Raw genomic sequence first — 27,271 nt, 5'->3', positions numbered from 1 at the left:
GCAGTGGATTATTCCCAGGTGCAATCTACCAAGACACAATTGCGGTAGAACTGTGGAGTAAAGTTATTAACAAACCCAGTAGTTGGCAAGTATTTACTGAATTTCTGCAACATAGTTTGGGTTTAAATATCCATATACATCTGCTGCTTAACCTTTTCCTGTCTAATGGAAAACACATATCAAAATCAGTCTCCGTATACTGAAGAACAGCCTGTCATGTAAATGGATAAATTAATGGCAACTAAACCAGGGTCTGTCAATTACTACGAACATTAATTATTCTATTAATAATGACTTAGTTTAAATCTTGTTTTAAAGGCATATTGGACATTGCAATTCATTAATTTCATTTGAGGTTTCAGCCATGTGTGATAATTGAATTATATATATTTTGGCATAGCAGAATTTCCATTATGTTTCCATTCCATCTAGTTCTCATCTGTCTTTCCTGAAAGGACACTCTTTTGAAGCTGAATAGTGAAGCATATTAAAATATGTATTACTGTGCAGACTGAACTGCACAGAGATGGAAAAAATCTAATTTTTCCACACTGTAATTTTGAAACTGTGCGTAGTTTTCCCCTAATACACTGCATATTTCATATCTTTTTTATTATTATTGTGGAGGAGCTAATTAAATGATAAATTAAAATCCATGGTTATTTTGAAATACATTTAATTTCCTACTTTTTTTCTTCCCTTTTTCTCTTCATATTTTTCATTTTCATAACTTCCTCTCTGGAAATTTTGCTTCCTTTTTTAAAAGTAATTTCTTTTAAACAGAACCCTTAAGTGTGTATTATAAATTCCATATATATAAAAATGTGCCACTAACGTATTACAGAAACTTTGTGCTATTAATCCTGTAAAATACCTTTTTCCACAAGTTAATGAACTGGACAATTGAGAAAAGAATTTTAGAATGCATTTTAAGTTTCAATAAGTGAAAACAATTCCTACTCTGAAAAAAATATTTCTTCTTGGAATATTTTGTTAGACAAAGAATTCTTTACCATCCCTGTTACCATTTTATGTAAATAGATCTTAAACAACTAGAAATGTTTAGAAGTTAAATGACTATGCAATTACATGTTCAGGGAAATGCAGCTATCACTGGGAGAACAGAAGTGCTCAATTCAGCTGAATATATTTACTAGCATGCATTCAAGTATGTCCTTAGATTGAACAAACTGCATTCAAGGCTACTTGATCAAATCAAGGAGATGCCATACTCTCAACTGCAAACTGGTCTGTGAAACATATCCTGTTCCATTTTAAGCTTTGTTTTAGTCTGAGAATGAAAAACATCATTTTGCCTCAAGCCCAACTCTCAAGGTTGGGCCAAATCTTCTTTGCTGTGTGCTTGTTTTAGGGATAGAAGAGACAGTATAGGATCCTGGCAGGTCCAACTTCCATAAATGCTGAGCCACACTCAGAAGCTCACAATTCCTACAATTAAGCTATAGTTTCTTCATTTCTTTAATCTTCAGCAATCTTTGATTGCTTCCTGTCCTCACCCATATGTTGTCAGCATGAAGACCACATAAGTGCCCTGTAGGTGTCATAGCCTCCTGTTCAGCCATTTCTGTGATATCAAATTGAAGAGGTGACCATGGCATTGATTTCATCTCTGTGATTACCACCCAGCATACACAGACATAAATTACATGTGCTGTGCAACCATAACCACGCAAGGTTTCTCTGAGCTGCAGAAATGTTCAAGATATTTTTCCTTTTTTTTTGAGGATCACAATCTGTGAAACTCTTTGTGGTAAACTTGTTCCAGGCTTAATCGCTCCTACTCTTGTGTATGCAAATGGTCCTGGTTCTATGGAAGTAGCTCTGATATAAATGCAAGCGCAGTTTATGTTTTCACGTTTTTATGTTTTAGTTTTTCTTCAAATGTCTTAATTTTCTGTGGGATCTTGTTATTGATTTTGAGTTGAGGTTGGGATTTTTATTTTTTTTTTTCCATTTTGTTCCTTTTTTTTTTTTAACAAGCTTTCTTTTTGGGCTCTTTCTTACTCAGCTGTCTGTTAGACAAAGTCACAGAAGTACATGATCCATATTAATGGATTGCAGACTTTTTGGGTCAAGCATTTCTTAGTCATAAACATATTGTTTCTGTCTTTCCAATCAACACCCCATAAAGGGGGTCTAAGGAAGCCTGGTGATTAGGAAAGATTTTGTCTTCCTCTGAAGTTTTCTGTGACCAGAGATTTCCATAGCACAGCAGGTGAGACCAAGATTAAACAAAAAGCATCTGTTCTGAAATAGCAAATAACCAACAGTTTTAAAATGCAGTTGTGATGGCAGTGATTTGGGTGGAATTCACTTTCACTAGTGGCTTCATTTAATTTTAAGTCATTGATGCTGTATTTTACTTTCTTTTCTGCAAAATATTGCTTACAGGTTTTTATAGGGAATTGGTATGGATAAATGCATTCAAAACTGCAAACTGTTCATTAGGAAAGCTTATGAGAACCAGAAAATAAATACTGCTATAAGCAGAAATCTAGTCTGAAAAATGAATCCAGCATAGCTGGACTGATAAGATGTATTTACTGCTGGTTTAACTATATTTAGAGCAAAGTATTGAATCATTTTTTGAAGAAGATGATTCTGTTCTATCTGAAGAAAATCTCTCAAAATATTTCACTTTTCCTTGGGTAATATTGAAGAGGACATTAAATCCACACTAGTTGGAAGCTGAAAAATGGTTAAAAAGAATCTTAAGGTTGTTCTTTCCTAGGGATGTGATCTTTTTTTTTTCCTTGGAAGGTCTACACCTACCTATAGTCAAGACTCATCTGTCTATGTGTATTACACAGAAAACTATCTTTTTTAATGACATTCCTACTTTAGGACCTATTTGATGGCTGTTTTGAGTTAGAAAGCTAGGCTGACAGATTCGTATGAAGCCATTTTCTTGAGTCATTAAAATGCATCCTAGCAATAATCATTTGAAAACTTAAGAGGAAACATTTCTCTGGTCTACAGATATCATGCCTAGAGATTGGAAGTTTGCTCAAAGCAGATAGATTCATGTCCATCCATCCTGTAAATTCAGTAGTGGGCTGTTGGACATGAGCAATTTTCATTCTTTTCATAGCAAATTCATAGCAAGTATTAAAAAAGAAAGGGGGGGGGGGGGTGTACAGAGAAACAGCATCAAAAATATTCTAAAAGAAAGTGTCATATCATTTATGACGATTGGCATCTTCTTATCTCCATAGTGCATTTTGGCTATGAATGTTATGCGTGCCTTTTATTTTTTTTTTCTTCTACATTCACATTTCCTTTTCTGTGTTTTTAGCAGATCAAAACCACCTATCTTTTTCATTTTCAGAGCCATAATGTGCTTGAGTTCTTATTCTGAGCAGGATAGACTTGTTGAAGGAGAAAATGAGTAATCCAAGTCTTTCAGCTGTGACTGCTTTATATCCCATGTGGTTTTTCACCCATTTTTTGCTCCTTTATTAGCACCTTTCACTTTTGTCAGCTAGAGCAGATTGAAAAGTAATGGTGAGGTCCAGCTGCTAAGTTAATGCTGACAGAGAACAAAATCATCTTGGAGTAGGCAAGTAAATTCCTCTGTAATTTGATTCAGTACTTTTGGTATGAGAGACATTGTTTCTATTCAATTCAGGCAGAAATGTGGTTTGAATATGAAATACTGTAAGAAGTCAGGCTCTTTTGAAGAGTCAACTAAATCCTCAATTAAACTACATCGCCCCATTATTTGTATTTACTGCTTTTAAATCAGCTACCACAAAAACTGCTGTGGAAAGAAAGCTTCACAAGGTTATAAACAACAGAAGAGGGACTTGAATAATTTAAGCAAGCTGCTTGAAATAATTGGATGCCATGCACTGCATATGATCAGACACTCAAGTTCTTTTCTTGTTGTCAGTCTTTTGATCCTTTGCCTGACATCGAACAAAGGAGTGGCAGATACAGAAAACTAGGTAGCTGGAGCAGAGAGGAATGAGCTGAAAAAAACAAACACCATATCAAAAGAACTACCAAAACCCAACAAAATTGAGGTATGACTGCTTAATCTATCTTACAATGAATCTAAGACTGAATAGGTGTAGTGGGAATGGTTAGTTTTCCCCTCCCCCTGTATTTTTAAACTATTTTTCTGATCCTTTTTCTCATTTTTAAGAACTTTTCTGTGTGTTTGGTTTCGTTTTGGTTTTAAGAAAGCAAGGATGCTCCTTATTCAAACTTCACTTGCTAACAGGGAGTGAGGTTGCCAGGTCACTGTGATTAGCCTCTCACCCAGACAAGTGAATAATATGTCTGTATGATTAGTATCTTTCTTATCCACAGCAAGACCGTAAGAAAGAGCAATCTTTTCTATGGTCTCATATCTCCCATATGACAACATATCCTTTTATGAGAGCCCTAAAACAAGTAACACTGTTTAAAGACTTAGGGATTAGTTCTGGCTTCTTACTTTTAGACCTTAGTGAATGCTCTGACTGCAGCCATTGCACAAAAAAGTGACACAAAGTACTGTTGTGTTCTGTAAATGTGAGAGTGAATATGTCCAGCAGAAGGCATCGGCTTATATATTTTCACAATGCTCTCCTTTATGGAAAGTTTAGCAGTATTTTAAAAATGTGAGAATTAGAAAATGTTGTGCAAGGAAGTGCTGAGAACCTGTATTCCAGTTCTTAGCTCTAGTATGACCCTAAAGAATTCTGCAGATTAGGATAAGAAATTTCATAGAAAGTCCTGCTCAGCCAATACATGCTCTCCACACCTGGGATTGAGTGTATCTGCCAAGTTTGTGGAACATGTCCAAACAGTGATTTCCTCAAAAGATGAAAATTTTCAAATTTGGATAGCACAGTACACCATCCCACTTTAAAACCTCTATTGAAGGTAAACAGAACACTGAAACAAGGAGGGTGGGGACACTTAACTGCTGTTAACAGAGCTTGTGTGTCTCTGACTTTGAACCAGTTGTGATGATGTTTTTGAAGATGAGAGCACATTAGTAGTCATGACAGGGAAGCTGACATCAGACAGTAAAGTTATGAACAAAACAAAAGAGGGTCTAGGAACCCTCTTTATACATAGGAATTTTAAATAATAGGAACTGTTGTCTGACTTAAACCATTAGCAACATAATCCATTTCACCTTTAATCATCCTGTTGTCACTGCAGGTTTAAACATTAAACAAAATTACTGTTGAAGAAATATTATGGCTATAACACATAGATTTTTATGATCAACCTAGGTACTTCTTTAAAAATATTTTAAAGGAAAGTCATTGCATGAATAACGACATTGTAAAACTGGACATGTAGCTCCAGTGTTTATTGCACCTCAGCTATTCCCATTTTAAATAGGTTGAACTTAGCATGTAAAAAAAGCAAAGTTTCTTTTTCTGAAGTAAAACATTTAAAATTTCAATCTCTAATCTGTGAACACAGTTGCTGTCCTTAAAGATTTTGCAGACCAGATGCTGATGTCGATAATACTTGCACAATACTTTTGCCTTTAGTATTTTTTGCAGAGTGCTCTGAGCCACCTCATGGCAAGAGGTTCTTGGTGATACCCAAGGGGGAAGAGAGTGCAGATTCATAGAGTTCTAGGTAGCGGGGGTACCTTAGCCTGAATAGTTCCTACAGCGTATCTGGGTTTCATTCAGGATCAGATCTTGCAATCTGTACCTCAGGTGATCCTTTGATAGGAGTGGTCACAAATGGCTACATTGTGTTCAGAATGAACGAGATTTTTAGATTTTCCCCACATACCCTTGGGGTTGATAAAGTTATGAAATTTGGTGGGTTTTTTTTTAAAAAAAAGATGTATAGGAACTTTTAGTTCCAAAAATACATGTCTGAATTCAGGAAATCATGACATGCATAGAGTAAATTGTACAATTACTGCCTTGGTATATTCCTGATAGATTGGTAAAACCAATTTGCCGCCTCTGACTCTTGAAAATCCATCTGCTTCTTTTTGTTTCTTTAAATTGTCATGATGGCTCAGGAATAAGCTGCATATGTATCTTGTTCCTGAGTTTCTCCAACAAAGATAGGTCTCTCTAACAGCATTAGAGTCTGGTATTTACCCTACATGAGGCAGGACTAGGAGCATAAACTACATGTTTCTTTATTTCCCTGAGGGTTTGCCAAACCTGGATTAGTCACTGCTCTCTCTTCACTATCAGTCCCTTACAGCCTCTTGCCTGAATGGAACCTGACTGTGCCTGGCTCTGTTGAACCTGTCTTGGGGTGGAATTCCACAGATTAATTATTCTTAAATTCCAAGAATAATCTTAGATTAGAATAATAATTTTTCTGTTCACTGGTTGTACTAGGTCTGTCTGTAATTTATAGCAGGAAGACACCATGCTGCATTCTGTGATGCTTCCTGCCCTTTTCTCCATCAACCACCTGCCGACAACTGACTTCTCTGTTCTTAGGGCAGGGATTTTCAACAATTCGCTGTCATCTTGGTTTTAGATCTCAGCCTGGGAGTTAGTTTCACTAACCCTGGCTGGAAGCAGGAATCTCATTGATAACCTGTTCATTCAAAGACCCCTCAGGTATTCCTTTGGAAGGCTTGTTTTCATCATAATTTTGTTTCTTGTTTTGCCTCATGCAGCACTCTTCTTTCTGATGTAATTCCATGGAGATAGAATGCTTTTAAAAGAGATCAAGTGAGGAACTCTTTCATTTAAAATAAGTCTTTGTTCTCCTGCATTAGTAGCATTTTTAGTATAGAATCCAGAAAGCCACTGTGAGTTGTTGAATATACATATATTTTTAAGGCCATTGTAAAAACAGAGTTGAAAATACATGGAGTGTCTGAGTAATTGTTGCCAGCACTACCTTAAGCCTTGTTTGTCATTGTAACAACAATGACAGCAATAGAAACCAAATATGTGAGGATGATTGTGACTAAATGTTTTAAATATTATAATGAAATCCAGGCTGCCTGGCTGCCATTGACTTCATGAAGCTCCATCTCTACAAAGAATTAATGTAAAAATGAATAATGGTTTGCCTTGCTCCACCTGTGTAATTCTGTCATCAGTTTTGTGGGAGGTTGACCTTTGTTCTTGTGATTTTGAATTGGTGCTTTCACTGTTTTAAATACAGTATTACCTAAAGAATTTCTGATTTTTTTTTTTTATTGTTGTTTTTGCCCTATGAACCAAGACAAAGTAATCTCTCATTTCTTGGTAGCATAGTCTGTCAAAGATCTTTCCAAAGCTCCTATCAAATTAGTGCTGAGGTTGTGTTTTAATATAATCTTTTCCATGATCATATTTTACTTCTATTTTCAGGCTAAGAGAATAAAATTCAGGGGGAGACACTGTGGGTAGTGTGTAAAAATACCTGTATATTTCTGTGTCATGACCAACAGAATCACATTTTCATTGTGGTATCTTTGACTTATACATCAAATAACTCTTAAACTATCCTTTTGAGATCTCCAATGAATTTACACAGCAAGATTCTTGCTGGTTTTCACGCTTACAATGTATATGCACTATTAAAACAATAAACGTCAGTGTGTTGCTCACATTAAAAAAAAAGGCATTAATGCTCTGAATTTTCCACTCAGAATGCCTCATTTGCAGCTGTTATTGAGGATTGTTGTGTTTATTTCATTCCTTTACAGCTGTAAAAATAGAGAACAGTTTCCTGAGGTCTGTGGAGCAATACTATGAATAAACTGATGTGAGAGAGATTTAGTTTATCATTAAAACCAAAAAAAGAACTGGTATCAGGTCTGTTACCAGATTGCCCTGTACCTGGAATGTAAAGCTGAGAATCAGAAACAATATGTTACGGTTTTAATAAAATGTTTGATTCTTATTGCCTCCTCACCATCTGCCCCACCCCACCTCGAATAAAAAAAGCAGGGAAAGGGAATCTGAAATTATGGACTAGAGCAGAGGGCAATCATGTAAGCAGCTTGTGTGTAAATGCCTGCATGTTTATGCATCTGTTCCACTGTGGAAAGTAAACCATAAGAAACCATTTCAAAAGACCTACTAAGCCTGGCACGTATTTAATCAAAGTTTTGGTTATTCCTCAGTGTCACTGACTTACATGATGTTGATACCAAGGGTTCATCTGCTTTCGAGCTAGGACTTTTTTGTATGTTTGGTTTTTAATTGCTAGTATTTTTCCACCTGCTCTCTGCAGCACGCACACATGCTCTTCTGAGAATTCCCAGAATTCTGACGAAGAGGACAGGGAGCTGCTACATCACCTGAAATGTGTCAGAAGGATTGCTTTCAGATATCATCACACAAACTTGTACCAGTGCCACAGCTGGGAAGCTGTTTTACCCCATTTACAGAACATGGTTTGTACATGTAAAAGTTGACATAGTTGATAATTTGAAAATCACAACTTGTCAGAAATGATAAGTGCTTTAGTAACTTTCCTTTCATTATCATCTCATTTATCAGACCTATAGTATTAAAAATTCTTCAAGGGTTACTTGGCTGCATATCTCCGTACAATTATGGCTGTTTAAGTAGTTATAATCTGCTAAGTGAGCTATCATAGTATCTGGATAAGTCATTTTGACAGTCATAATGTACTAATTATGTAACAACACTGGGAGGATGACGAGGGTTGTTGCTGGGGTTTTTTGCCAGTTGAGGCTGCCTATTTTTCATTAACCATAAAATGGATGTTAATGCATTTTGGACTGTTTGAAGAAGTTCACTCAGGTGAGATTTACCTGCTTGAGAGCACCACGTTTCTCTGGGTTCCTTCTGATCCACAGGAAAGTGCTGTGCCCAGAGCCCCATGGAGCAGCCAGGAAAACAAGTGGGTATGCAAGTGGGCAGTTTTTGGTCCTGAATCCAAGTTGTTCCTAGGTGTTTGCTAGGCTTTGTGGAGGTGGCCCCCATCACCTGATTGTGTGCAACTCTGTCCTACAGACAAAAGCCTTGGCACAAGCATGGCTGCTTCCCTGTATTATTTCATTTCTAGGTGTTGTCTTCCTTTGCTGGGGGGTATCAGGTGTTGTAATGGTTTTTTACCCTGATTTCCCTGTCTGTTCATGGTGATAGAAGGACCCTGGAAAGGCTCCCTAGGGACAGAGGTCACTGGGTGGGTGAGATCAGGGATGGATTTCCCACAGGTAGAGCAGTTTAACTTATGAGAAACTGGTTAAAGTGCATATTTTGCAAAAAAATGCCTAAGTTGCAAACAGAGCTATGTACTAATTAATGGAAGAGTAGCTGAGTTTTTTAAGAAGTGTATTGTTTGTCTCTCTTTGTGTTTCATTATTTTCTTATGTACTCAGTTTGCAAAGAAATCATAAGCTTTTTCTAACTGTTACATCTATAAACTCAGCCCAGTCTTACAGAGACAATCTAAAGTTTTACTGGGAATAAAGATTCCTTGCTGTCTCACTGACAACTGTTCAATCCCTCTGTCTTCAAACTGTGCCCTTAAAAATATTTGTACAATCATGTTATTTTGCTCAAATATGATTATGACAGATGGCCTGGTCTTTAGGCTTTGCAACCACCTGCAGTTTCTAGTGAAGTCCAGAGGATCAGCATTTACTCAATGTATCTGGAAATGAGGCTTTTAGTAAACAAGTCTGTTAATTATGTACAAGAAGAAGCATGATCCAGTTCACCTAGTTTTAGTTATGTGCTGCAGGGCTAATAGGAGAAGAAACTGTAAACAGTTATTTGTGTCATGAGAGCAAGCAGGTATGACTTTTGAGTAAAGAAAACAAACTAGTATGGATAACACTGCCGTTATTGGTCATTTTTAGAAGACAACTTTGCACTATATTCATGGAGAGAAAATACCAGTTTTTAAATTAAATCAGAATGTTCCAAAATATGTAAGAATTTGAATGGCAAGGCTAACAGAGAAGCTGTTTTCAGCAAATGCCCTGACAAGCAGTTAGTCAATTCCTCCTAGAAAGCCATTTGTCACCCAAAAATTCATGTCTGTTCGAAAAACTGTGCCGACACAGCATTTGCTTCCCAGGGCTAGAGCAAAGTATTCACAAAGTAGTACTGCCACAGCCAGTCAAATTCTGTTTGTCCAGTCGTGATGGTGTAAATGCAAATACCACTAAATAGTGTTAACTGCAAAAATGGCTTTGAATTAACTTTACATCTTGATGAAATACTTTGTGTTTCCTACCAGATATATTCAAATTAATATTATAATTTACTTCAGAAATTGCAAATATAATTTGTTTTGTTACATTGTTGAGGAGCAGTTAAATAGAAACTGTATAGATATTTCCTTGCACTTTCTAAATTGCTGAAATGATTTATTATTGTGCAGTTTTCATGGAGTTACATTTTTATTGCTTTATACTGCACATGTTGGGTTTTAATAGTTGCATCCTTCATTCCATTAATTTCAAATTAAACATTAAATTGCAATGAAAGTTCAGTCATAGCTCCTAAAGCATAAAAAATAAGCTTTGATCTTCACTTTCTAGAATGAAAGTGGGGATGGAATACAGACTAAGTAGAAAAATAATCTGTTCTCTCAGCAAGATCTGCAATATTACACATAACAGCATCTGGTAACTGTGAGATCTGTGTTCATTTCTGTACTACAAGGTTTAGTTTTATTGTGCTTCAGTTAACCAAGGATAATTTAGCCTTTAGCAATTATGGATTTTACCAGTACTCAGTAAGGAAGCCTTTTGCAATTGAAATCAATGTAAATTTTGTACCTAATCATTAAGACCCAGGTTGTATTTTTTACTTCAACTGTATTTTCAGGTAGTCTTTTTTTTTTTTTTTTTTTTTTTAATGTGGTATCTCATTTGCTCAACAATCAGATACAGAAACATCCTTGGGAGTTCACATTATAAAACATTTAAAGGGTTGGCTCTGCAAAGACTTATGTCTATAATTAAATTCCTACCTCTCAAAACTCCCACAGAAAATTCTTAGAGATGCAAAATATGCCTAAAGAAACAAAGATTTTAAGTAATTTAAAGGAATAGATAGTAAATCCAGAAATATTTTGATATAGAGATGAAACTGAAAGATGTGTCCACAGTGTGGTTTGCTCCATGTTGAACTCAGATAGAATCTTTCCATTGAATTCAGTCCAGTTTTAGTCATTCCCGAGTGCACGGGCCTCAGGACTTCATTTTCCATGGACAACAAGTGACTTATTCAGATGCTGATTTGAAGCAGAAGGTGAGGGAAGGACCCCTGTTACATCCCCAAATACTGAAATGTTTACAGGATCATGTGTGTTTTTGAGGACAGGAAATCTAGTGATTAGAAATTCCTAGAAAGTCCAAATTCCTAGAAAGTAGGAATTAAACCCAGGGATGAAATCCCAGACTGATCATAATCTATGACAAGCGCTACATGTTTTCAGAAGGGCTCACATTCTCAGTCTCTTACATGTGTAAAGAAGCGAGGAAGTGTAATTTTTCTAAAAGGTTTAAGGAAAAAGGGCACAAAATGCAGCTGGGTATGATGTCAATGAACAGCTCTCAGACTAACATAGCCAGAAATGGGCAGCAGAGAGGGAGCAGAAATCAAGGAGAAAGAGCAAAATCATGGACCTGGTAAAAATATGATTTATCAAAAATACAGTTTTACTGAAGTAGAAGTATTCTGTGGATGTTTTGATAGTTCTGCCATTTCTGCAGTGCTGATGGGGTTTTTGAGAAGACTGAATTGAAAGTCTGACCTTTGTCTGAAAACAGTTATTTTGATGCAGCTCGGTTTCATGAAAAGTTTCAAAAAATTTTTAATTTCACATTGGGAAAAAAGGTAACATCATCTTCAAAGCTGCTGAACAACACAATTTCTGCCCCCTATATAGCTCCTGCTCAAGCGAAAAGATGAGGGCAACAAATAGGATAACATCTAAGAGATATAGCAAATAAGTAGGGTTTTTCAGTATGTTAGATGATAAGGCACAAAACCCAGAATGTTGAGCTCATTGTGACTTTGAATTTACTGTTTAAAAAACAAACCTCCTTGCATTACTGAATAATTAAGATGCATAAGAGATCCTATTGTGAAATCTGAAAAGGGATAGAGCCCCTGTTTTTACTATGAAATTCTTAATGGTTGTTCTGTATCTTTAGGTTCAATGCAGATGCAGTTTGTATATCCAGGATAGTTACTTTCATATCAGTGTGAGTATAAAAGCTTAATCTAAGTTTCTATATAGGAAAAGTTACTTTATACTACTACTGATCATACCATTATATGAAAGAGTAAAGTTTGCAATGAGCCTGAGATTTACTGGTGCACAGTACCCCCCTACCAATATAAATACTATGCCAAGGGTCTGTGCTTCTGAAATTTTGGTGGCTGGAGTCCCATCTGAATCACTGAATATATCAGAACCTTGTGTGGCTGACACTCCTGCATTAAAAAGCAAGGATCTTACTAAATTCTGAGTAGGTGTAAGTTTTGCCTCAGAAAAATTGGAGATTTTGTACTGCTTAAGTATTTGTGCTGTTATTGGAGTCAAAAGCTGAAAATAAGGAACCAAATATCAAGTTAGCAGTTCCTTGAGGGCAGCTCTGGAAATAGTGAGGTAGTCAGCTCACACAGCTGAGGTTCTTACACCTCTAATGCGTAGAATTTTCAGCATGAGCAGGCTAAAGCAGTCCAACACAAAGCTGTGATAGGAAGTCTCTTGTATTTCTATGCCTAAAAAACCAGGCTTTCTCATGAACTGCCTATGAGTGACAATTCGCTACAAACCTTTTCTGCCTCAAAATGGAGCTGTTTACTGACTGAACTATGGTCAGTGGCTGGAACCATTTGATGACTTACTGGTGGGGCGAGCAACCGTATCCTCAAGAGCACAGTATAAAATGGCACCAATACTTATCTTCATAACGGTATGGTAGGAAATAAACTGTACAGAAAGATTGTAAGGCTCAGAGGAGTAAAATAAGCTGAAATAATGATAGCAATTCTAAGTGTCCACACAAATTAGAGTGCAAATATCTTCTATTGAGAGATCTGCATTTAACTTTTCTTTTGATATTATCTTCACTATGTGATTTCAATTCTGATAGAAGGCCAGATGCTATAATTTTGACTATGTTATTTTTCATTTGTGATGATGCTTTTAGTAGAAGCATGTGTCCAAAGTAACTCATCATGTCTAGAGATCCAGTCCAAATTATGACTTTACACTTGGAGCTGAATATTTCAGAGTATTTAAAGACATACAAGTGGAAGTAAAAACAAATAAAAAAAAAAGCTGTGATCAGGAGGAACCATATGGTACTCTTGTAACAATTAAACTCAGTGCTCTACTTTACTGCACGTCTGCAGGATGCACAGATTAAACCCTTGTGCCCAGGCTCCATGCCAAGATTGAACTAATGTTCCTAAGCTTTTTATTTAATCTGCTTCTGTAAGAGGAGGCCATAGCAGAGTAAATAGCTGAGTGAAAACTTGGGAATGTGTAAGCACTTTATCTCTTTCCTAACCTCTCTCTCACTGTGTTCTCTCTCATGTGTGTTTTTATGGGCATAAAGAGAAACAGTCCTGAGATACCTAATGTGCTTCTGACATATTTTACTGTGCATGTTAACAAGAGTTTAGGAGCCAGTGAAAAGACCCAAACTGCATAATTTCCCTTTTATCTCACTTCATAGACTGCCAGTGCAGTGAACATTCCACGATTATCCAAAGGTAATTTGCATTGCACCTCACTAAAGCTTATTCTTGCAAACCTGACGTGTCTGCACAGACACTTTGGAGAAAATTCTTATAAAAATTCACTTTCTTTGTCCTCACTTAATTTAAAAAAAACCTGCAAAAATCACAGGAGGATGTTGCAGTCCTTTCTTATGTCTTATGCACACATCCAGAGTGCTCTCCCTCCAGGCTTCCTACATGAGGCAGCCAGGAATCGGCACCTGGTCATTCAAGCACAGCACCATGCTAATGTGACTACTTGGTTTCTAGCTTAGAGCTGCTGGCATCCAACTGTCTGCAGACTCCCATTTGCACATAGACTGAAATGACCACCCATTGCTCTTGCGTGATTCTGTAATACTTTTTAATGGCATTCTGTACCATCAACCTGATCTTTCAAATTACAAATCTGAGGAAAGAAGAGGGTGAATGACTATCTCAAAATATTGGTATGCTGGAAGAAGGACACAGCTTTATTAATAATAACCAGTAGGCAATCCTTTATTTCTGCATTGCTTTTCTGTAGAGCCTAGTACTCATTTCTGTTTTGGTCTACATATTTGGAATTATTTTATGGTTATTATTTTTGCGAGACAGTCCTAGCTCCTAGTACTTGCCTCTCCTTTGATTTGTGTGGTCAAGTCCACTGCTTATATTATGTCCCAGCCACCCCAAATTTCCTGCTATAGTTAGCAAGTTAAAGCTGACTGATGTCTTGGAGTAAAAAAAAGCAGAACAAAGAATTGATCATTCACTGTGTGCTTTGAATTAGCCAACTATACCCCAAAACTATACATTTAAAATTATTCAGGGGAATAATTTTAATAAAGGCAACATTTTCCAAACTGTTTTATCTCAGAAATTGTCTTCCTTGATATAGGACCCCAGGGAAACTGGTTTAATTAAAAAGTAAGTTTTTCTGTCTGTCTGCTGAGTCCTCAATAGACTAAACAGCTGCTGATTTTCTAATCTGAGTGTGACATGGTGTTGTTCATTTTCTTATTTATCTCTGTATATCTCACAGGGGAGCCAAATCTAGCAGGTCGTGTTGGAGCACCTATCCTGCTGTAGAAAATATTTGTGTTAGGTTTGCTTACCAGACTGTAAGAATTCTCTAAGCAGTACATATTTGCTAGCCAACATTCCTAATCCTAGGTCTTTATTTACTTTGAAATTCTAGTCACGTTATACATCATTAGCTAGTTTTATGTATTTTATTAGCATTTGTCCTTTAACAGCTCAGCAATACTTAGTGGCTAGAAATTGTTGCAAGTATTGTAATAACCTTTTTAATCTTACATGCTGAGGCCTCTAGGTCTCTCTTATAAAAATAGGCTCACTTTTTTCACAGGATATACACAGTAAAATGGGTCATGCCTCACTAAGCAAGTTATCTCTTTATTTTTCTCAGTGTAGACCACACTAATCTAGAGGTGAAATAGCTTCATGATCCATCTTTCAGACACAGATGTGGAATTTGAGCAGTGCTAGCATCTGGGCTTCTGTGTTTACTGAAAGATGACTGTCTGAAGCGAAGTGATGTTTCATCTGCTGCGGCAGCAAGAAATCTGCAGTCACTGATTGCAAATGTTGCAGCCTCAAGTGAACACTAATCAAATAATGCAGGTAGTGTGTATGAAGACGATGACCCATGCATGTTTTTATGATCGTTATTGACACGTGTGAAAAAGTAGATCAGAAAATTACCCAATTGGGAACTGAGTAATTATGTTCCACTTAGCTCCTGGAGAATAAAGTTCCTTTTATTAATGTGCTTTTTTTCAGGTTTAACTGCGCAGTTGCAGGATTATTTTTCAAATAGTTCATTATAATGTGGTATTCTAAAAAATGTCAAGGCAAATATTTCTCAGTAATGATCATGTAACTGTTAAAGAGACTGTGCTATGCCTTACAGCATTCTAACTAAATTGGACGGCTGTTTCTGTGTTGAGCGCGTGTGTGTGTGATACTCGGATGCACTGCTGAATCCCCAGGATACTTGCAAATGTGAAACATGAAGTTAACAAAAGCCTTCCACTGTTGCAGGTGGGCATAGAGCTCCATATATTGATTATAATAGCATATACTTTTTTTGGTATTTTTCTTAAAATCGCACCTTCTTGCTTTCTTTCTATTTTGAATCTTGCAGATTTCAGAAAGAAGAAAAGATCAAGAACTGTTTGAGGTTATTTACAATAGAATGTTAATTTGGTATGCGTTTGATGGGAGGAACGAATGACAATATTTCATATTTTTATGCTTTTAGAATAGAGGGTATCGAGAACTGTATAATCATTAGTTTATTAAGCATATCTTTATGTGCACAAACCTTTATCTCCTTGTTACATATTCTTCTGATCCAACTCAATGTTTATTGCAGTCTCCAAATAGACATGTATCAATTCTCCATCACTTAAGTTGGAGTGCAAGGATCTCTTGTGCAGATCTGAGTGCACAGTGTGATATGTTATGCATCTAAACAGTGGTGGTCTAATTTCCAATAGAGCAACGTGGTCATATATCTCACTATAATCAGAGCACATCAATAAAAATTACACTTTTGAAACAAGCTTCTTTAAACAAAATTGTAGAGTAGGTTTTTCAGGTGCTGTTTTGCAGAGTGCCTTCATAACCTAAGTGATTTCCCTGGGAAACTTATCATGGAGCCAGGAAGAAACTCAGATATGACTGCTGCTTACATGCTACTCACAGAATTATCTTTTTATCCTGAGCAATTGGTCCCTGCTTCAGCAGAAGAATGAAGTCTGGTTCGTTTGGTGTGAGCTTATGGCAACAATGAATCACTTGAAGTGCAAGTGCAGTTTCCTCCACTTTCCAATTTCAAATTCATAGAATAGGAAGGGTAGCAGTGGATTTATGCTCTTGCTTTGCAGAACTTGTTGCCCATAAAATTAGAGATGAGGAAATAATAATTTTTATATTTTATTAAGATATGAACACCTCCCTCTGTTTATGATTTCAGTATTGCTTCCTGGATTTTAGTATTTCAGTATGAGTTTAATAGCATTGACTTCAGTGAGCTGAAAAACCATATACAGTAGTTACTGCCTTAATTTTTTTCTATCCTTAAAGATATTTTAAATCTCTAATTATTATTTTGCCTCCTTTCCCAAACAACTACCCTTTCCTCCCTCAAAACATAACCTTCTATGTTCTGTACTTATTTAAACAGTAGCTGCAGTTTGATAGAAAAACTTGTCAAAGTAGTAAACCTTCCCAGTTGCATGGAGACACTCAAAAGGTTGGCAGCTCTGCGCTGTAGGAGGTACTTGCAGGATTCCAACAGAGAAACTTGTGTGCGGTTGTTAAAATTGTAGGCTGGATTAAAAAAACAAGAGAAACAGCAACACCTAAACAAACTTACTGAAAAACCCAACATTGACTACACATAGTGGGTCCATGCTGCATTTCTGAGAAAACAGACATCAAGTTGAATAGTAGTCCTAACCGCATTGCTTATTTGCAGATTTCTATCCAACTGCCAACAGAGATCTTTGATGATCGATGTTCAAAGAACAGTATGCTTGTGTTTGGATGTCCATCTATATGTGGAGGGAACACATGTAAGGGGTTAAAGATTCAACTTTGCTTCAGACTAAGAGTACTTTAATTTCATTGACGAGAGTGGTTTAAAACTTTCAGTTATAGCAAAAAGAAAGTCATATCCACAAGCAAATTTATACGTTATATAAAATTCTTGGAAGCCTAGTTGTGCCATGTAATATATGAAGAAGATTCATTACTGATGGTTATCAAATACCTCTGCTATGACATGATGAATCCATGTAGCTGAATCAAGTTCTTGAAGGACACACTTAAAGAAAAAACAGTGTTATTGTCAATCATATGTAAGTCTTCAGAGGTCACAGTGATGCCTTGGTCATGGTGTTCCTGTCTCTGTTCTTTGAATTGAAATTCGAGATGCATCTCTCCTGAACAGAGTATTATTTGTCCCTTCTAAGGTGTGAGTGGATTTGTGCGTGATCACGCAGCTTTGATTCTTAGGCCCTTCGTGATCTTTTGGGGACACTGTGCTTAACTCAGGCAGTATAAAACCGCAACCTTTATTCTAAATAAATGATCAGCTATGTTGATTTGTGCATCTGAGAAAAACACACATAGAAATATAATAAAAGGCTAGAGAGTAATAAAATCAGAACAGGATATGAATATAAATGAGTAATTTTGTCAGCAGTGAACTAATGAAGCCTGGTTTCCTACAGGTTTGAGCTTCTTGTTTGATTTACTGGTACCAAGAAGGTGCAAGATAGAATTGAAGCTTTTCTTGATGATGAGCTTTTACATGGTCTTTGTGTGGACTGTTTGCTATCTAGTGAGATGTGACCTCTTTGTCACCCCTACACGATTTCTGTAGTGTCTCTGTATTGTGCAGCTGTATAATTTCATAGCACTTGTGACAAACAACTCATCTTTTTAAAATTTAGCTGAAATTAGCAAATCGTTTGGGAGTTAATGACAGGAACAAATACATGTGTGTACACTCAGGCACATAGACACGTCCGGAACACAGTTGTGTAAAGTCTACTCCATAAGCGATAAGGCCAATGGAGAGGATAGAACATGCAGAGAACTCTGCTTGGAGTTAATCATAGAATCGTTTAGGTTGGATAAGACCTTTAAGATCACTGAGTCCGACTGTAAATCTAATGCTGCTAGGTCTCACTAAACCATGTCCTTAAGTGACACATCTACTCGTCTTTTAAACACCTCCAGGGATGGTGACTCAACAACTTCCCTGGGCAACCTGTTCCAATGCTTGACAACCCTTTCAGTAAAGAAATTTTTCCTAATATCCAGTCTGAACCTCCCCTGGTGCAACTTGAGGCTGTTTCCTCTTGTCCTATTACTTATTACTTGGAAGAGACCATTATCCACCTCGCTACAACCTCCTTTCAGGTAGTTGTAGAGGGTGATGAGGTCTCCCCTCAGCCTCCTTTTCTCCAGACTAAACAACCCCAGTTCCCTCAGCTGCTCCTCATAAGACTTGTGCTCTAGACCCTTCACCAGCTTGGCTGCCCTTCTCTGGACATGCTCCAGCACCTCAATGTCTCTCTTGTAGCAAGGGGCCCAAAACTGAACGCAGTAATCGAGATGCAGCCTCACCAGCGCCGAGTACAGGGGTAAGATCACTTCCCTCGTCCTGCTGGCCACACTATTTCTGATACAAGCCAGGATGCTATTGGCTGCCTTGGCCACCTGGGCACACTGCTGGCTCCTATTCAGCCAGCTGTTGACCAACACCCCCAGGTCTTTTTCCTCCAGTCAGCTTTCCAGCCACTCTTCTCCAAGACTGTAGCATTGCATGGGGTGTTGTGACCCAAGTGCAGCATGTAGCCTTGTTGAATCTCATACAACCAAATGAAACAACTTTTGGTGATTGCTGATTCACATACAACCATTGCCTTTTATCAACTATTGATGAAAATGATCAAATATCAGAGATCCCAGCTTTTCACTTTAAGTCTTCTGTATTCTTGGTGTAATGAAAGCTGAAGAAAAAGCAAAGGTAGCTGTGAAAGGCAAAATAAGCACGTAATTTTTTAAATAACTTATGAAATGGAGTTCAAGTGTATCATTCTGTTAAAGGAGTAACATTGGGGATTTTTAATGCTACTGAAGGAAGCATGAGTTTTCTTTTTCATATAAAAGGCACTAATTTGTAATACAGTTTTGATTAAGGCTTATCACTAAATCTTGCATGCAAACGCTGAATATGCAACATTGTCTTTAGGAATTTCTAAACAGTGGAAATGATAAACTGTCAATAGCTTTCTTTCAAGCTATTATAATTTTTACAGAGGAAATGATACGATTATTATCCCTGCGGTAGTAACATATGGATCTCTACCACAGCTCTCAACTTAAAATAATGTAGGCCTCAAAATTAATAGGTGCTTATGGCTAATTCTAGTCTGAATGATTTGAAAACATAATGTCCAGAGTTTAATTAAAACATGTATTAAAATGAAGCAACTCGTAGTAAAGTTCAGCCCTGCAACCAGAAGATTTTATAGGAAGTAACTGGAACCCCTCAGGATATACATCCTGGCCCTGGGAGAAGAGATATTTTCCCTCTATCCTGGATGCAATTGCTACAGGATTTCATGGATGTGCTTCTACCTTTATGTGGTATTGTCGCAGATGAAAATATTAACACGGTAATGATTTAGTAGCAAATCAAGATTTATTAATGACTAGCAGTACTTAATCATTAACCAATTTAAGGATTTACAAAATAATTCAGTAAAATATGTTATGATCAAAATAGCAACTTAATTACAGATTCAAAAATGACAAGATTCACACTAACTTACTATAAAGTTATCCTAATTCAATATATATATGTACATTCATAAACGCAAGATGTACAGACAAAAGTATTTGGATCTAGTGAAATATGTGTGTACCCACACTCATGAAAATAATTGTGTATACCTAAACACATCAGTAGATAGAGAGGTGGATGAAAGAGGAGCTAGCCCAAAGTTAAAATTTCCCTTTTCTCAAATTTAGAGTAAATACTCAGAATGCACTGGCATTCCTCAATGGGCAATAATTAGACTTGAGAGGGTCGACTTTGCCTTGGCCTCCTGTCAGCTCTAACAGCGGGTGGTACCTTAAGGATTTGATATCCGAGAGGCGTCCCAACTCAGGGGAGGTGCTGGGCACAGGCCTGCTGCGTACCAGGAGAGCTCAAAGGGTCTCACTTAGGGTCGTTATTTGTAGGATCCAAGATAATTGACTTTCATAAGTTATTTTTCCACTCTGGCCCAGCTCGAGTGATGAAATATTTTGGTGTTTTCCACCAGTTGCACAGGCCAAGAACATGATGGACGTGCAGTTTTGTTACTGTTCTCCCTCAACCGCATCCCAGGTACAGGTGTACCAGGCTGTCAGGAGGTGATGGACTGTTATAACCGTTCCCAAGCTATAGTGAGAGCAGGAGCCAGGTTCGTCCAAGGGGTGCTTTAATGCTCTGGTTCGCTGCCATTAGCAGTTCATACCTCCCTAGATTGGTATGTGGCCCAGGAGAGGGGTTGGAATCACTCCAAGCACTGAGCGGCCTAGCAAGGAGGTGGGGGAGGAATTGCACCACCACAGGTATCACCAACTTATCCCTATTTCATGAACGCACTGCCACCACCATTTTTATGATCACTGAATTCTATATGCACCTGTTCCCAAACCCATTCAAATGAAATGAAGAATAAAGCTTAACATTTTACTGTGTTGTCTGTTGTGAGGAAAAGAATGTCCCAATCTGCGCTCTAGTTATTTCAGGCTTACAAAGGAGACGGAAGGTGGGTGGTACCAAGGTCCTGAATGTGGTTGTTCTGCAGCTTAAATGGTGAGCCTGAATAAGAGGGGAAGACTGTGTCTCCTTTTCCTCAAATGACTTCCATAACAATGTATATCTAAAAAGCCAGTAACTAACATAAGCTTGGCATAATTCCCGTTGGCATCCATGGCTGGAGTTAGCTCAGCTGGGTTTAAATAAAGCCCTGTAGCTCCATTCAATAATGGAAAATAGTATCTGTTATATTTTAAAGACACTATTTGTAATGCCTAGTAGTAGTAGTTCTATATATCTGTAAATGTATGTGTCTCGCAGTGTAAAGGTGGACCTTATTTAATTTTCTGCTTTGTTACAGCTGTTATAACTGTTATCATTTCCACTTCCAATATAGTCATAAAGGCACCTTTTTAGAATCATTATGATTACTATACATTTTCATTTTTCAACAGTGCTTAACTCATTTCTTTGGAAACTGTAGTAGAGTCGTCCTAAAAAAAAAAAAAATACATAGTTTTTAAAAACATATACAGTTGTTTTCATATAAGTAGGTCACTGTAGCCACAATCCAGAAGTGTATGTGGGTTTTTTGCAGTGTGTTTACAAATACCTCCCCATATCCATGCAGCTGTCATTATTTTATGTTTGGCAAATGGCGATATAAGAGACAAGATTAGTTGTATATAAAGCTGGAGTATCTAGCATATGAGCAAGATATAGACTTCTGAAATATTTGCTGAGAACTAATTAGAACATGTGCTGCTTCTATGATTGCTTTGCATCAGGCCTCTGCATTTGGAGAGGGAAAAAATGATAAATGTTTAGATTAAGACTGCGAACTTTTTTTCTGCCCTGAGGTTTTTCTGCTTTTTAAGAACAGTAGGCTTGGATGTCTGCAAATGCTGTATTTGTTATTAAGAAACTATGAAGGTCACTGTTACAGAATACAACAAATAGTATTTTTCCATTAGACCTCCCACATTTACACTGTTATTTTCATATTCAGTTAAAACTGAAATCCACAATATCATTTTAGATGAATGTTTCATTTTGAAGTTGCAGGGAAATTGGGATAATTTTTTATCAAAGGTATGTGTGACAATGCTGAGATACAAACTCAGTGATCAGTGCCCATGATCAAAGCTGAACAAACTGCTTTACTTGAGCCTTCTCTTAATCTTATGCTTTGTTTCCTATGCAACAGTTCATAAACATTGTGGAGCCTGCTTTTATAGATATGCAAGGTATGAGTCTTTTTCAGTCTCATTCTCAGGGTAAAATCCATTCCTTCTTCTATAGCCTTCTATTTGGGCTCATTGAGGGTGAATGAAAAGAGCATGTCTGTTGTCTGTCTTAAGAAACCACACTGCCCTTTCCTGCCACTTGAGAGAGGGGTTGGAACAAGCAAATGTCCAAGCAAATACTTAACGTATTTTCCCAGTGCTGATCCTGTAAAGACATTCGTAGGATTGATTACAATTATTAAGTGTGGGATTCATCTGCCTAAATGTAAATGTCTGTAGCTGAGCTCAGCTTCAGCTCCCATTATAATAAAGGGAAACATATGTAGTGGTAGTTGAGGGAATATCCTAAAAAGCCTGTATTGATATTCTAAGTGTACCTAATCCGCACCCTGCCCACACACACCCCCTTCCCATTTTTACTTTCTTACACATAATAGCAATTAAGAGCTCCAGCACTTTTATAAAGTCACTGTCTACTCTCTTCTCTAAAATAAACAATATATTCTATTAGACAATGAGAGAGAGGAGCTAGGCTTGAATTAGAGGTCATAGATTCAGAGTTAATTTAGAATTTGGCAGCTGACTCAGATATGATTGGCAAGGAGATTTCCAAAAGGCTGCAACTGTAAATTGGAAATAAATGGAAAAAGATTATGTGAGTGGGAGACAGCTTTGAATCTATAATGCATGTCCCGAGACTGACTTGCTCATAAAAGAGTATGTGTTTAATGTGTCATAAAAATATTTAAGCCACATTGGTCTTTGTATAAATATTTCATTTTTAAAGTTGGATTCTGGAGTGGCTAAAAATGAATTCAGCATGCATATCCTTGCCATCAGTATGAAGGATTAAAAAAACGGATCACCAGAAACTTTTTTCCCGCCTTCCAGACTCATATTGTCACAAGACTTTTTTTATGTTGTCTTTTGTGTCCAATTCAATTTTTTTAGTCCTTGCTATATCATCTGTTTTGTTATATAGTATTCCTCTGAGAGAAACTATGGATCTATGATATTAGGAGGCAGTCTGGAGGCACACTGAGTTGCTGCCAAGAAGGCATTCATGTATGAATGTGGGTGGGTGACTGAGATGTCCAAAAGGGACCCTTGTCCGTGTTCCTTCAACTACTTCTGTTCCAAAGATGATATATGTCTGTAAATAAAGCAAGATATATTTTGAATGTGCCCATGTTCTGCATCATTAGTTTTTTCACTGTTGGGAAACTAAACTGCAAGTATCTGAACATCTGCTACCACCTGGCAGCTCAAGTGGCTCAAGGAAGGAGTGAGAGCAGTTAGAAAAGACCACCTCTAAAATACTCTCTATTCTTCTTTATGGTATTTTAAGTACATACAGTCGTCTTAGATTAGCTCAAAAATAATTTAGCTCAACATTCATGTTAGTACCATATCTAGGGAATAGTCTCTAGGGCTTAGGAAACCATTTAGTAATAACAGAGGAAGAGGAAAGTACATGACCAGAGCTGCGCTCACCACATCACGCTGTACGAGCACGTGGCCAATGGCCCTTTTGGACACAGAAACTGAGTCTGTGCTTCCCCCATCTCTAACAGCATGTGAAATACAAATGAGTGCTAACTTCTCCAGTCTCACTCTCGTGTGTAAGACTTAGACCTCCCTGATTATGATTGTTTTATACTATTCCTCACAGGTGAAATCTGTGCTTTTAAAATCCATGGACAAGAAATGCCCTTCGAAGCTGTTGTGCTAAACAAGACATCTGGAGAAGGTCGTCTTCGAGCAAAAAGTCCTATTGACTGTGAACTGCAGAAGGAATATACATTCATCATCCAGGCCTACGATTGTGGAGCAGGACTAGGCGGAACAAACTGGAAGAAATCTCACAAGTGGGTGAAAATGAGGAGAAATTTTTTTGCTTTGGCTCTACAGTACAGATCGGATTGAAGGGCTCCTTTTTATATTGTAGTCAGGTAGAAAGCAAATAAAACCAAGATGGACCATTGTTGCAGTAGTCTATCCACTTTTTATTCCTTTTTACTTTTAGAAAATATTTTTCTTTTTTTGCCTCCTGCAATTTGACCCATTTTGCAATGGTTCCACTTGAAGCTTTTAATAGGATCCCTGTTCAAGTGGAGAAACACATCTCAGTTTGGTGTGTTTTTCCATTCTTGCTTTCACGTTAAATGCATTGACTAAACAGATCATCCAGGACATGGAAGCTAGCTTTTAATTGATACTTACAAATTCTAAATAGGTTTTCTCTCTGTTCATCTCATTTCATATGGTAAGAAAAGATAAATTGCCTTTTATTTTTAGTATATGCACGTATATAAGCTGCAGCAGTGCTGCCTTTGCACAGTGTGTTTCTGACCTCAGCTTTTGGACAGCAAGTCTCAGAGGAATTAAAGTCCTCCGGAAGAGGCAGGTATTGAAGGTTAGTAGGTGGTACTTTTTACTGTGGAGTCAATTCCCTGTATAATCTTAAGTGGCACAGTGCCTATTTTCCTCTTCAATTCATGAAATCAAGCTCTAGATCATTTGTCATTAAAGATGAATTTAACTCACATGTAGATGTATAACTGCTGTACAAATTGTTCATCTTGCTGAAAGCAATTTAAATAAATGATTAATAGTAATCATTATTCCTTTTGCTCATCCAGGACACCTGACAATTAAAAATTTAATTAGTTCTATAATACATGCTGAACTTTTTCATGATATTTAAAAAGAATACACATTCAGAAGGAAGGCTGCAAAATCAAATAACCATTGAGTCACAGAAACAGTTTGTGCTTCATATTATTAAATTTTATGACGTTTTTCCCTCACATGTCAGTAACAAGCTAGTATGTTTCACTTGTGCAAAATTTTGGTCTAATCCTTACCAAATGAGATCTGTGCCATTGGGACAAGACTTTGTTTCACTTTCTTGTAGTGGTCTGTATAGTAAAACACACATTAAGCTGGGTGGTCTGGGGTCTCAACCTTTACGACTACTATCTCTGCCATTGATCTAGAAAGTCCCTTTGTCTCTCTGTTACCTTGCCAATCAAACCAGATAGCAAATTCTTTCAGAGGAAGGCCTTTAGAGTTTGCTCATTAAATACTAAAGGCCTGTTATTTTTGACCCTCAAAGGTTTACATGTACAATATTGTGACTAATTAAAGCATTAGATAATTATAATTAGCAGAAGGTGAGAGGCTCATTTAATATCGAAGAATGTTCATAAACTGACCATTTTTAGATAGTGAATACATACGACTACTGTAATTCTCTTCCTCTTTTTTTTGCTTATTAACCCGTTTTACACTGGAGTGGTATCATTGACTTTCTGCTGGGGTCTATTTTAAGAGGCAGACTGATTTTAATAGGGAGCACTGTGAAGCTATCCCCCTACAAGCTGTGGCATTAAGGTTTTTACCTAGTGCCACATTAAGATACTAAATTGGGTAAATTAAACATAGAAATCCAATAATATCTTATTTTAACAGATGTTTACATAGTTTTCTAGATGTTTTGTTAGTCTTTTCAAGTGTTTTGAAAACAAACAGTGATGTGTCATGCTAAATTAATTTTTCTCTTTGATGTCTTTACCTATTTTAGGGCAGTGGTCCATATCCAGGTAAAGGATGTCAATGAGTTTTCACCAGCTTTCAAGGAGAGTGTGTATAAGGCCACTGTGACAGAGGGAAAGATCTATGACAGCATACTGCAGGTAGAAGCCATAGATGAGGACTGTTCCCCACAGTATAGCCAGATCTGCAATTACGAAATTGTGACAACTGACGTTCCTTTTGCCATTGACAGAAATGGTGAGTATGGAGAAGGAGCAATTGTAAGTTCTGTGACAGCAGCAATTTCTGTCGATAGTATAATAACCTATTGATACTAGCTGGTAACCTGGCTTGAGTTTTATCTCAGGAGAGTAATACTGTCCTCATCTCTGAGAATGAAGGAACCATTGCACTGCGAAATTCCATCCATTTTACGTAAGATTTGGTAAGAAAATGCGACAGTAATTTATTGTGGAAATTAAAGCCCCAGATTTAGTTGATCAATATTGAACTGTCACTCAGTCCATTCTTTTAATTGTCTCAGATCTAGTTTCCCATCCACATGATGGCATTTCCTAACGCAGTATGTAGCTCTACCTAATAGGATTTATTCACTGGTTTGTAGCTAGTCCCATTGTTCTGAACTTTCTGGAGCAGAGTCTAAATGCGGAATTGACAATATTCTTGTTAGAGAATATTAAACTTTCGGGGTGTGGGTCTGCAGATCTACCCATTTGTGCTGCTTCCTGAAGCAGATACATTACTCTGCAGTATGGAAGAAAATATGCTTTGGAGAAGTAGTATGATTTTTTTATGGTTTTAGATTTTAGTTGGTTTTCTAATGTATATAATATTATAGGAAAATAATAAACCATATTAAGTTTTCCACATGCAGCAATTTTTGACCTTGGTGGCCCTGTCTGTCAGCTTCCTGCTTTTCTCACCAGGGAAAAGCACAGAACTTGACACTGAGTTTGGGAGAGGTGGCTGGGCTGCATTAAAAATGTGTTGAATATCCTCCCTCCCATTCTGTGCTTGCTTCAGACAATACAAAATAGTAGCTTTGTCTTTCAGGTACTTCAGCAGTCCCATATTGGCATCACTTTGTAGATAAGAGTCCTTGTTATTAATGTTCGTGTGTGCACACTTGTGCAGAAGTTCAAAATGGAAATTTCTGTGCTCACAGAATTTGTTTCCCCAAAACAAGCACCCTGTGTGCATGCCCAGCAATGCTCTGATTTATCTTTCCTAACAGAAACATTTAATCCATTTTGTTGTATGTAGGAGAATACACTCTGGAAGTTAAATCTGATTTTTGGCCAAACTGGAAATTGAAGGCATGCATGCAGCTATTGTTTTCTCTAGGCAGTCATTTTTATGTTGGGATGCTTTATAAAAACCTTTTCCCCTATTAAAAAATTATTCGTCTTTATTTGTGCAGTTCTCGCACAATGCACAGCTGAGCATCGAAAGATAATAACCTG

At 37.2% G+C, this 27,271-nt stretch overlaps 1 protein-coding gene across 1 annotated transcript in view; it reads left to right on the top strand.

Annotated features, from left to right (window-relative positions):
* CLSTN2 (calsyntenin 2) overlaps positions 1 to 27,271 on the top strand; it is a 397,862-nt gene that overhangs the window by 277,633 nt on the left and 92,958 nt on the right. Inside the window, exons 3-4 of the mRNA XM_074877726.1 lie at positions 23,923 to 24,118; positions 25,837 to 26,045. Coding sequence (XP_074733827.1) covers positions 23,923 to 24,118; positions 25,837 to 26,045 — 405 coding nt within the window. The remainder of the gene's footprint in view (positions 1 to 23,922; positions 24,119 to 25,836; positions 26,046 to 27,271) is intronic.

The sequence above is a fragment of the Strix uralensis genome, chromosome 9 (assembly GCF_047716275.1).
Source record: "Strix uralensis isolate ZFMK-TIS-50842 chromosome 9, bStrUra1, whole genome shotgun sequence".
Classification (NCBI taxonomy): domain Eukaryota; kingdom Metazoa; phylum Chordata; class Aves; order Strigiformes; family Strigidae; genus Strix; species Strix uralensis.
This window is presented reverse-complemented; position numbering and strand designations above follow the sequence as displayed.